Source organism: Carcharodon carcharias, chromosome 9, assembly GCF_017639515.1.
Source record: "Carcharodon carcharias isolate sCarCar2 chromosome 9, sCarCar2.pri, whole genome shotgun sequence".
NCBI lineage: Eukaryota > Metazoa > Chordata > Chondrichthyes > Lamniformes > Lamnidae > Carcharodon > Carcharodon carcharias.
This window is the reverse complement of record NC_054475.1, coordinates 96,382,063-96,395,235: the sequence shown is the minus strand read 5'-3', so window position 1 is coordinate 96,395,235 and position 13,173 is coordinate 96,382,063. Positions and strand designations below refer to the sequence as shown.

The following is a 13,173-nucleotide window of genomic DNA, read 5'->3' as shown; positions in this document are numbered from 1 at the left end:
CCTTTGACTGCTTGAATAACTGACATTTGCCAATGAATGAAAACCACTCACTCCTGCACTGTATGTCACCTTGGAATGAAATGCAGACCCCTTTTTTTTTCTACTCTTGTCCTTACTTACCACTTTGCCCCTACATCCCTGTGATAATCTGTGTAATATACCTTTTAAGACAAATGTAATAAGATCACAAGATCTTGGAACCCAATAGCAGAGTAGTGTGGGCTACCTCTGTAGAGCAGTCTTGAGTTAGTCTGAAGAGAAAAGACAAGAGTTTTGAGTTGTAAGCGCACAAGTGTAGCTGCTGAGTGTTTATTTACAAAAGCAAATGTGTTTCTTCTAAGAACGGTCTACAGATCATCTGTTTTGGTACCAACTCGGTCACCCCGAAACAAGCGTGCACCCTGGATCCTTATTGATCATTGGTTGTCCTTGGTTTTCCAGAAAACTAATCTAATGCAAAGATAAGTTTCAAGTTGGTTCCACCTCTAGAAGGTTGCTCATTTATATTGCATAAAAATATGACCAGCTACACTAGGCGGTGTTCAACGGTCCAGATTTTAAGTAAAGTGAAATCTAGGGCAAAATAAGTCAGTACAGTCTATTGAAACAACAGCAACTTGCATTTATATAGCACCTCTTAAAATATCCCAAGGCACTTCTAATACAGCAATTCTGTGTCCAACTTTACTTAAAATACCAACACTGGCAGATCCCATATTTTGACTAGGTACTGTAGCGATGAATGTAATAAACAGAACCTTGTTCCCTCAGCTCATGTATGAACCTGCTTTCTGCTCCATATTCACAGTACATCGACAGATTTCATTGCAGGACCCCCATATCAGTTGACATTGCAAATGGTTCCTTCTGCACAGGTGCTGCCCCCTCTATTTGAACACAACTGTCCCATGCCAAAAAAGCACCCTTGCAAATTTCCCTCCCATCTCTAGCCTCCTTTCAAGTCCTTTGAAGAAGGCTTAAGTTCGAAGGATTCTATAATTAGGGGAACAGGTGTTTTCTGTGGCTGCAAATGTCAATCCAAGATGGTGTTGCCTCCATGGTACCAGGGGTTCCACTGAGTGACTGCAAAGCACTCTCTGGAGAGTGAGCAGCCAGTGATTGTGGTCAGTATCCATATCGACATTATGGGTAGAAAGTGGGATGAGTCCCTGCAGGCAGATTTTATGGACTAGGATGTGAACTAGCAGAGGTATTAATTTCTGGATTATACTCTGCCATGTACTATTGAGTACAGAAATAGAGAGCAGCTGAATATTTCACTGGAAAGATTGTGCAGGAGGGAGGGCTTTAGATTGAAGTCTGTTCTGGGGAAGACGGGATCTGGATGTATTGCATCTGAATGGAGCTCGGAGCCCCATGTGGATCAGTTTGCTAGTGCTATTGGGGAGGGAGTTGAACTAACTTGGGGGTGGGTGGGAACTGGTGAGAAGAAAAACAAGGTGCTCAAAGGATTGGGAAGGCAGATGGTACAGTAAAGTCCTGCCTTTTGTAACTGTGTTTTCACTTACTCGATGGGTGACGCAGTGTACAATGTTAGCTCATCCTTGCTGCAATGGTTGCATTCCAATGCTTGGATCACATGACATGGACAGAAGCTCATGTGACTTTCTTTTACAAATGGATTTTGGCAGGTGCTGAGTGTTGGTGTTGATCCAGGTGAGAAGAAGCTTCCAGACATGGACACAGCAGCTTGTCTTGCTTATCCTTTTTTTTAAAAGGAAGTGGCAATAGAGGCATTTTGTTTGGCCAAGTAATTATTCTGGAAGTTGAAGTGCAGTCTGAACGCTTTTTTAAATGGTTACTGGTGTATAGCATTGCTCAGAGACTCCTCTCTGTCATATACAGGTACTGCATGTCAAGTTGCTGTAGAGTAACTGCACAAAACAATGTTATCCTTGTATGGCTGGAACCTATCTAATTGAGTTCCAATGGAAAAAGTTAATTGTTTGCAATTTCACCGTTTCAAGGTTTTGTGGGAACACACCTCCCACAAACAGTGGGACTTTTCTGTACTAGAGTAAGAAATTGTGATATTAGGTGGCCGTGTTGGAGTATGTCCTTTTGAGCTGGTCTCCATTATCACCATGACAAGACTGTGCACTAATATTCCTGGAAAATTATTCCGGGAAGAGGAGGACCATTAAAGAGAGCATTACAGTGCTGAATCTATTTAGAGCCAAGACATTGGAGGTGCCATTACATGAGATATTATAGGCCATCAACTATTGGGGAAAAATAGAGCAAGTTTTCAAGTAAATTACAAGTGCAAAAAGTGAAGTAATTATAATGAGATTTTAATGATTCTAATATAACCTAGGATATTAATGTAAAGGGCAAGAAGTGGGATGAGTTTTAAGTGTTCAAGAGAATTCTGTGCTTTTCTGGCCTTATGAGGAAGGAGGCATTGCTGGATCTCATTGAGGAATGGGGGGGGGGTGGTGTCAAGTGAATCATGTAGCAGTAGGGGAATGTTTAGGGGACCGTGATCATAGTATCATAAGGATTAGGTTGGCTATAGAAAAGGAAAAGGAGCAATCACAATTGGAAGGCTAATTTCAGTAGGGCGCAATCTGATCCAGGTAAAATGACTGACTTCGCACTTTCAGCCAAAACTAAAGAACAATGGGCTGCCTTTAAAGAGGAAATGGTTCAGGTGCAATTGAGGTACATTCCCACAAGGGAAAGGTAGGACATAATCCATGGAGCTATTTTTAATGGTCATGAAAGACTTAAGATGAAGCAGAGAAAGGATGCCATATGACAGATGTCAGATAGATAATGCAAGTGTAAACCAGGCTAAACAGAAATTTCAGAGGGGAAGTGGGGTGGGTGGGGGGAAGCAGCAAAGGTTGACAGAGTAATCATCAACATAAAAGGTAATCCCAAAGTTGTCTTCAGACTGAGTTGGGACCAAATAGCAGCAAAGGGAATGGCTGTCTTTCATATTCGTGGCATTTTCCTTTAGTAGTGAAAGAGGATGTAGTTGAGATACTGGATGGGCTTAAACATTAAGGAATTAGAAAGGCTGGCTAAACTTGAGTTGATAAGTAAGCAAGACTAGATCTGAGGGAATTAGGGGTGACAATTGTAGAGATACTGGCTATAATTATCCAATTCTTCTTGGGTACACGAGTGGTGCCAGAGCACAGGAGAATTGCAAATGTTACCCTTTCCTGAATGAGGGTGTATAAGGAAAAACCCAGCAACTTCAGGCCAGTCATTTGCCCTCAGTGGTGGAAAAGTTTTCAGAAACCATTTGGGATAAAATTAACAGCTACTTGAATGGATGTTGGTTGTGGAAAGCCATCATGAATTTAAGGGAAAGTTGTTAACTAATTTAAGTTTTTTGAGGTAAGTGTAGATGAGCAGGGGAGATAGTTGTGTAGTGGTAATGTTACTGGACTAGTAATCCAGAAGCTTGGGCTAATGTCCTGGGGGCATGGGTTCAAACTCCAGGGCAGCTTGTGGAATTTAAATCCAATCAATAGGTATTTAAAAATAGCTATTTAAAATATTTAACTAAATCTTGAATTGAAGGATAGAACCAGTAATGGTGACCATGGAACTATCATTGTTGTAAAACCCATCTGGTTCACTAATGTCCCTTTTAGGGAAGGAAATCTGGCCTACATGTGACTCCAAGCCCACAGTAATGTGGTTAACTTTGAACTGCCCTCATGAAATGGCCATAGCAAGCCACTCTGTTCAAGGGCAATTAGGAATGGGTAACAAATGCTGGTCTTGTCAGCAATGCCACATCCCATGAAAGAATAAAGAAAAATATGGTGTACATGGACTGCCAAATCACACAATAGGCTTGTGAGCAAAGTTGAACTCCATGGAATAAAAGGGACATGAAAATGAAGTTGAGGAAACAGTGCATGAATGGTTGTTTTACACACTGGAGGACTCTCTAGTTGGGTTCTTCTGAGGTCATTATTAGGACCACAGCTTTCTTGATCTATATTGTGTGCAGGGCACAATTTCAGTGTTTGCAGATTACACCAAACTTCAAAATATTGTGAACTGAGGAGGATAGTGATAAACTTAAAGAGAACATCAGCTGGTGGAATGGGTGGACAAGTGACAAATGAAACTTAATGTAAAGAAGTGTGAAGTGATATATTTTGGAAGGAAGAATAAGAGATAATATGAAGGGTGCAATTCTAGAAGGGGTGCAGGATCAGAAGGACCTGGGAGTATATTTTCACAAATCGCTGAAGGTTACGGTAGAATGAGAAGTGGTTAACAAAGCTTAAGGTAGACTGGGCTTTAATAATAAGCATAGGGTACAAAAACAAAAGTGTAGCAAACCTTTATAAAACACTAGTCCAGCCTCGGGAGTATTTGTATAATTCTGGGCACTGCTCTTTAGGAAGGATGTGAAGGCATTAGAGGGTGTAGATTCACAAGAATGGTCCTGGAATGAGAGGCTTCAGTTATGTGGAGAAGCTAGGGTTCCATCTTAGAGAAGGTTGAGAGAGATTTGATTGAGGTGTTCAAAATTGAAGTCTAGACTAAAGATGAGGAAACTGTTCCCTTTGGTGAAAGGGAAACAATACAATAATTGGCAAAAGAGCCAAGGGTGACATGAGAACTTATGTAGCATGTGACTAGAATCAAGAATGTACTGCCTGTGAATATGATGGAGACATTCAATCATGACTTTCAAAAAATAATTGGATAATTGTCAAAGATTTATAGGCCTTCAGGGAAATATGGGTGTTGGACTTGTTGAGATGCTCTGAGCTGGCATACACAGTCAAATGGTTACAAAACAAGAGGCCAGTCTATGGTTTCCTATAAAATGCATGTCCACCTTTGCTGCAACTCAATCTTCTCCCAGATCAGATCATCCCAGGTCAAGGTTGCCTTTCTTGTCCTTATCCTCTAGTTCACCTACAACATCTTGCTCCTAACCTCTCCTGGTTTCCAGGTCATTGTGATTTGCTTTCGTTTGGTTCCACCCTTCCAGAGAACTTCTGGCAATTGCTTCTCTACACACAGTCTGTCCATTATGCTGCCTCTTGCCAGCATGGGGTCAGCTTCCACATATGCCCAGAACATCCTGTGTAATCTCCCCTTCACTCAAGTCAGCTGCATGTTCATCCAGTTAAACGGTTGGGAAGACCAACTCTGATCTTCAGTCACTGCTGATTCTATTCCCCCTTCCCAGCCTGCTTGAGCCAGACTATTTGCAACTTCAGTGTTCTACATAGCTGGGCTCAGCCTAGACTCTGAAGGCACACTTGCTGAAATCTGAAGACCATGGGATCAAATAACACACATTTGCACGCACCATCTAAGCTGGCACTTCAGTGCAGTATTGAAGGTGTTATGTTCTTTGGAGGACAAAAGATTCCAGAAGAACAGTAGGCGAGTTATCCCTGGGGTCCTGACCAACAGTTATCCCTGAGCCAAAAATCATAAATGAATTGGCCATTTATTTCAATGCTGGTTCTAGGATCTTGCTGTGTGCAAATTGGCTGCTTTGTTTCCTATATCGCGAAGTGAGAGCGCTTCAACAAAAACACTTAATTGTCTGTCTGTAAGGTGCTATAGGACCTAGAGTCAGAGGAAGACAGCCCACCGAGTCTGTGCCAGTCAAACAAGCACCTAACTATTCTAATCCCATTTTCCAGCAATAGGCCCTTAACCTTGTATGCCATGGCATTGCAAGTGCACATCCCAATACTACTAAAATGTTATGAGGGTTTCTGTCTCTACTACCCTTTCAGACAGAGTTCCAGATTCCCACCACCCTCTGCGTAAAAAAAAAAAAAATTCTTCCTCACATCCCCTCTAAACCTCTTGCCCTTTAACCAGAGGGCATAGATTTAAGGTACTGATCCTTCCAAGGGGAAAAGTTCATTTCCTGTCTACCCTATCTATGCCCCTCATAATTTTTATACACCTCAAATCATGTCCCATCTCTCCTTCTTCTTCTTCCCCCCCCCCCCCCACCCCCCCCCCCCCCCCCATCTCCTGTGCTCCAGGGAAAATAACCCCAGTCTATCCAATCTCTCCTCATAACTAAAACTGTCCAGCCCAGGCAACATCCTGGTAAATCTCCTCTGCACTCTTTCTAGAGCAAGCACATCCTTCCTATAATGCAGATTCCAGAACTGCACGCAAATACTCTAGCTGTGGCCATGAAAAGTGTTAAAAATACAAAATCAAAATATTACAGATGCTGGAAATATTGAATAAAGACAATGCTGGAAATACTCTGGATCAGCAACACCTGTGGAAAGAGAAACATTAGCTGTTTAGGTCAATGAATTAGTTCTGACCTACACTGATGGCTTATTTCACAACATTTCCAATTTTAAAATTCTCAATTTTGTTTACATTTTTGGCATTGTACTTAGAATCAAAATTCTACATTGCATGCTGAAGGAAGTCATTCAGACAGTTATCTGGCTCTCCACAAGAGAGATTCTGCCTAACTCACTTCCCCATCCTTTTCACCTTTTGCATTCCAGTTTTTTCTCTTCAGATACTTTCCTTATTCCATTTTGAAAGCCACAATTAAGTCTGTCTCAACCACACCCTGGCTGTGTATTCCAGATCATAAATGGGATCAGGAGTAGGCCACTTGGCTTATCAAGCCCACTTATCATTCAATAAGATCATGGCTGATCAAATTGGCTTTACTCCACTTCCTGCATGCCCTGCATAACCCTTAACTTTGTCAAAAATCTGCCTAACTCAGCCTTGAATGTATTCAATTACCCACCCCCTCCCACTGCTTACTGTGGAAGACAATTCCAAAGGTTAATGAACCTCAGAAGAAATTTCTCCTAATCTCCACCTTAAATGGGCGACCCCTTATTTTTGAAACTTCCCCCATGAGGGAAAACATTCTCAACATTTACTGTATCAAGCCCCCTCTTTTATTTCAGTAAGGTCATAAGCCAACTTGCTCATAAGACATTTTCCTACAATATATGCCATATGCCAAATTTTTGTCCACTTAACCTATCCATATCCCTTTGCAGACTCTATCCTCCTTTCAAGTGGATTCTGTCACTCACTGCATTAAAGGTTTTTCTTCATGTGGGTGTTTTTTCAACCATTTACCATCAATCTTTGCCTTTTGGTTCTCACCTTTCCGTCATGGGAACAGTTTCTCTACTGTCTAGAGCCATCATAATTTTGAACATTTCCTTTTTTTTTCTCAAAACAACCCTAATTGTGTGTGTGTAGATGGGAGAAACTGAAGCCCCTCACCTGTGGAACCATTCTGAAATCTTTTCTGTGCCTTTCCTAAAGTGTGCACAGTTCTATTATACCAATGTTTTGTGAAGGTTCACCGCAACTTCCATGCTTTTGTACTCCTCTGCCTCTGTTTATAAAGACCAGGATCCCACATGCTTGCTTACCCACTTTTTTTTAACCTGCTCTGCCACCTTCAATGATTTGTGCACATATACCTCCAGGTGTCCCTGTTCCTGCATCCCTTTAGTTGTACCCTTTTTAGGTCTGATTGCCCCCCTCATTCTCCCTGGCAAAACAAAGTATCACTTCATGCTTCTCTGCATTAACTTTCATCTGCAAAATGTTCACCCAAGTTGAGAACCAAAGGACAAGGATTTATGGCAAATGGTAAAAGAACCAGCACCCACTTGAAGAAAAACTTCCATGCAGTGGGTGATCAGGATCCAGTTGAAAGGAGGATACCAAGAGGTTGAGTGGGCAAAAATTTGGTGTATAATGTGGGAAAATGCCTTAGGAAAAGTTGAGCAGGTTAGACCTAAACTCATTGGTGATCTTATTGAAATATAAGATTCTGAGGAGGCTCAACGTGGTTGATGTTGAGGATGTTTTCCTTTTGGAGGTTGGGGGGGTGGAAGAAGAGACAGTTTCAAAATAAGGGTCCTTGAACTCTATCACTCTCCTCACACAATTCACAATACTTCCAAGTTTTGTGACACTTGCATTTTTTTGAGATTGTGCCCTGTACACTTGTGTCTTGGTCATTAATATATTATTCAGAAAAGCAGGATCCCTAATACCACTGTAGATCTTCCTCCAGTGGAAAAACAACCTTTCACCTATCCTGTCATTAAGCCAACATCTTTGCCTGTGCTGCCACAGTCCCTTTTGTTCAATGGGCTTACCTTTTTCTGATAAACTTATTACGTAGTATTTTATCAATGCCTTTTGGAAGTCCACGTGCATCACATCAACTGCATTACCCTCCTCAATCCTCTCACTTAGTTAACCATGGTTTGCTCACTCTTAACAGATCTATGCTGACTTTCCTTAATTGATCAACATTTGTCCAAGTAACCTGTTTGTTTAGTCCTGGATCGTTGTTTTTTAAAAGCTTTCCCACGACTAAGGTTGATTTTGACTGGCCTGTAGTTGTTCAGTTTATCCTTTTTCAAAAAACAAAGGATGCAAGAGTGTAACATTTGCAATTATCTCATCCTCCAGCACCAGCCCAGGAGGATTATAAGATTTTGGCCAATGCCTCTGCAATTTCTACCCTTACTTCTCTCACGTATCCCATCCAGAACTCATGACTTATCAAGTTCAAGTACAGACAGTCTTTCTAATACCATCTATCAATTTCTAGCTCCCCCAGTATCTCGGCTAGCTCTTCCATTGTCTTCAGTGTTTTCCTTGAAGGCAGATGGAAAGTACTCATTTAGTGCCTCAATCATGCATAGTTCCACTTTTCAGTTCCTAATCGGCCCCACCCATTCTCTTAGCCTCTTAGTATTTATAGACTTTTGGATTCCCTCTGTTAGTTCCCATTCTCTTATGCTCTCACTTCATAATTTCTAAATTTAAACATTCAACCTGACATCTGCCATGCACACTTTTTTTTTCTCTGCTTCATCTTGGTCATTATCTCTCTCATCATCCAGAAATTCGAGCTTTGGTTATCCTACTCCTTACCCTCGTGGAAATGTACCTCTACTGTATCCAAACTCATCTTTAACAGAACAATGGGCTGCCTTTCATGTTTTGCCTGCCGACCTGATTCCCTAATGCTGTAATCCATTCCCCCTTCCCCACTTAATTTTCTGTTCCTTTGACCTCCTTCACACCACCATTGGCCACTGCTTTCAGATGTTCCAAGATAGTCTTGCTATATAAAAGCAAGCTGCTGTTGTTGCACAATGTTCAATAGGGCTGTCAATTACATATTAATACAGAAAGCTAATGGAATCCTATTTGTCAAGATGTCCCTTTCACTGAAGGTGAATTTGGAGCTGCAAAGTCATCTGTTCAAGCTGAATCCTCCTCTTTCAAGTCCAAGAAAGTAACTTTTACATCAAAATCTTCATCCTCTTCCCCTCCCTACCCTCTAAACTACTGTTTGGATGTTTTTGTCAAGGTGACAATTATTTTAAAGCAAACCTAGGTAATGAGACCAATAACTACTTTCAAACAAAATAGTGTGTACCACAGAACCAACTTGTATACCCAGCCCCTCAGTCATTACATTAGCAAGCCTGGCTTTGTAATTCACATTCCTACATTAGGAAGTAGGATCGAAACTGAGACTGAAAACACCAGACTGACAGCCCTTAACTGAGATTTGTTACTTAATGTTCTCAGTCGAAAGTCATGTAATCTAACTTCTAAGTCCGTGGTGGTTCCACATGCTCCAACCTACCTTTTGAGCAAGTTCTGGTATCTTCCTGTTTAAAAGGACTACTGTACTTATAATTGCACATTGACTGTGTCCAGTGTTTCTCATTAAACACTGAGCTGTCTCATCAAGCAAGAGAACATTCATTCTTCAAACACAATTCATACTTTTGTTTTCTCCACAGGCTATGTGATGGAAACTTTTGAGAGGGTGACTTGTGTCAATTAAATGATGATAGACAACCTTAAGAATAGTACAGAACTTCGTAATAGACCTTGCACAACTTGTACTTATTTTCTAGTTGCATTGCTGCGGTGTTCAAAACTACACCGATTGGAATGAAACTGCCTACTTCAAAATGAATGGAATCCCAGTTAGCTGCTGTAGAAACAATACTGACTGCAAACCTGGAGATCTGAAAAACATGACTACTGCCAAAGACGCAGTCTTTAAACAGGTATGATAATAGATGCTCCAATTTCTAAGTTAATGCAGCTTCATAGCTGTGACCATGGCACCCCTAGTAAGCCATGAAAACGTACAATAGCAGCATGGAGAAAAACCCTGCTTTACCTCACTGCTAATCTTAAGTGTCTGATGTTGCTCCATTGTAACTGATGGAACTGTGCATCTTCTAGTGGAAAGGAGAAATGATGTCCAGGTGGACAGCCTATTTTCCATAGCAATTTAAAGAGTTCATCTCTACTAAATTCAGTCGCCTCAGCATTTATGTACGTGAAACTGCCATTCTACTTCCAAAAGCATTTTGGATACAAATTTACCATTTTCAACTTTTTAAACTGGAAAAATATTAGCAAAACCTATGCTCTTTGTCTAAGCTATCTATGGCAACTGATTACATGCCAATTTTTACCAGCTAAATTTTAATTTTATTTATTGCAGGGTTGCATTGTATTGGTCATTAGCTTCATGGAGACAAATATTGGAATCATTGCTGGAATTGCTTTTGGAATTGGCTTTTTCCAGGTATGTTTTTGACAGTTACCTGTGGCTTAATACTGGTTTGGTGGTAAAGATTTGAGATGAATTTTATAGCAATGTAATTTTGTTTCATGGCTTAAAAAAATAGCTACCAATCCCCATGTATAAATCAGTTTAAACAGCTTATTCAAACTTTTTAATTTTAAGTAAGCATAGTTCCAAAGTTTTCAAGGTTTAAAATTCTAGTGGCCTTCTTGGAAGGCTGTTTCATAAGATCATTCAGCTGTGGTCATCACTTTTTATTGAATACTTGAAACTCTTTTTGTGAACTATAATTCAGTTTTATTCCATTTGAAGCTAAATCATAGCATGGCAGTGTTCCAGATGGGATACTCTCTTTAAGAACAGAATAAATCTAATCCAACAGCAATTGATTTTGAACCTTTTTGAGGATCCCAGTCAACTAACTGCAATAGACTGGATACATAGTCTAGTGTTGCAGGAGTGGATCACTTGTTAGTTGCTCAGTACAGTGGCAAAACCCTAGAGCTAGGCTGTCATAATGCTCACCATAAATGAGTTCAGTCCATGGACTTTTATCCTGGGCTCATTTGTGAAAATAGAAAATGCTTAAATCTAATAAAGGATGTGATAATGAGTACTTAATAATGGTGAGCTTGGGCAGAGTCCACATGGATGTCTGAAGGGGAAAATCATGTTTGACAAAGCTGTTGGAGTTTTTGAGGATGTAACTAGCAGAATAGATGGGAGGGAACCAGTGGATGTGGTGTATTTCAGAAGGCTTTTGAAAAGGTCCTAAACAAGAGGTTAGAGAAGTTAAAGTGCATGGATTGGGGGTAATATACTGGCATGGATTGAGAATTGGTTAATGGACAGAAAGCAGGGATAAACAGCTCATTCTCAGGTTGGCAGGCTGTGACTAGTGGGTACAAAAAGGATTGGTGCATGGGCCCCAGTTATTCACCATCTGTATCAATAATTTGGGGATCAAATGTAATATTTAGGGGGAGGTGTGGTGGTGTAGTGGTATTGTCACTGGACTAGTATTCTAGAATCCCAGGGTAATGTTCTGGGGGCCTGGGTTCGAATCCCACCACAGCAGATGATAAAATTTAAATTTGATTAAAAGTCTGACCGTGAAACCATTGCCATGTCAGAAAAACCCATCTGGTTCACAAATGTCCTTTTTTAAGGAAGAAAATCTGCTGTCCTTGTCTAGTCTGGCCTACATGCGACTCCAGACCCATAGCAATTTGGTTGACTCTCAAATGCCTTCTGAACAGGGACATTTAAAGATGGATAATAAATGCTGGCCTAGCCAGTGGTGCCCACATCCCATAAATGAATAAATAGATTCCAAGTTTGTTAATGACACAACTAGGGAATGAATTGAGGAGGATACAAAGAGGCTTCAAAGGGATTTAGATAGGCTAAGGAGTGGGCAAGACCATAGATGGAATATAATATGGAAAAATGTGAAGTTTTCCATTCTGGTTGGAAAATGGAAATGTGGGTCCTCTTAACACCTCCCAATCTCATCATTTCATATCCAAAATGTCTTGCTTACATGCAGGTGCAGTAAGCAATTAGGAAATCAAATGGCATGTCTTTTTATTGAAAGAGGATTTGAGTATAGAAGTAAATTTTTTGCTGTAGTTATGTATACCCTTGGTGAGACTGCATCTGGGGTATTGGGTACTTTGCTAAGGAAGGATATACTTGCCATACATAATGTTCCCTTTGGCTTTCGATACAATGATTCCAGAATTGGACTCATCTCCAACATCACAAATGTACCTCTATCAGTTCAATAGAGACTATCATATTGTGCACAATTCCCTGCTGTAAATCTGTATACAAGGTTTTATTATCTGCACATTGCATCTACATTAAGGAATAAACTAATGTTAACTAGCATTCAGATTTTCATTGTATTTTAAAAGTAGCTTTCATTTGACTGGTAACACTATTTCCTCTTTCTCTTCCCTACCCTTGCACTGCAGTTGATTGGGATCTTGCTGGCCTGTTGTCTGTCTAGGTATATCACAAACAACCAATATGAAATGGTTTAAAAGATCAAGCCAGGTAATTTATGATTTTAAAACAATCCATGTTAAATTTCGAGCAATGGGTTCTTGTTTTGTGTACCAAATTGTACAATCCCATTTTGGTGATCATGTACTCGCTGGTTGGGCATTTGCATCCTATAAAATATTCCTTTCATAACGTATATAGTTTGTCTCTGGTATGCATGAGATTCCAGTCCTGAAAGTTGAAGAGATGATGACCCAGACGACCCTTTTTTTCCCTCATGATCATTCAAATCTGAGTACAATATTTGCATGATGAGAATTTGTATAGTAAAATCCAGACCCTCCCCACCAAGGATTTGATGCAACACATCCTTCCCCTTGATCAACTTTGGCTGCATATCCACAACGTTGGTGACCTTTTACTAGATCTTGCTGGTCATTAAATGTGGAAACAAATCACAATGCAATTGTAAATAGCTTGAATTATTGCTTGCCCACTTCTGGTACTAATTTAACTGTACTGAAACATTACACTAATCACATTGT

The 13,173-nt window shown here is 40.4% G+C and overlaps 1 protein-coding gene across 2 annotated transcripts in view; it reads left to right on the top strand.

The window, feature by feature from the left end:
* The window catches only part of LOC121282594 (tetraspanin-7-like), a 29,982-nt gene that overhangs the window by 15,665 nt on the left and 1,144 nt on the right, over nt 1-13,173 (top strand). Inside the window, exons 5-7 of one of the 2 annotated variants that reach the window (XM_041196360.1) lie at nt 9,933-10,088; nt 10,535-10,618; nt 12,598-12,679. In XM_041196360.1, coding sequence (XP_041052294.1) covers nt 9,933-10,088; nt 10,535-10,618; nt 12,598-12,666 — 309 coding nt within the window. In that variant the 3' untranslated portion in view covers nt 12,667-12,679. The remainder of the gene's footprint in view (nt 1-9,932; nt 10,089-10,534; nt 10,619-12,597; nt 12,680-13,173) is intronic. The other variant, XM_041196361.1, reaches the window with a different exon arrangement.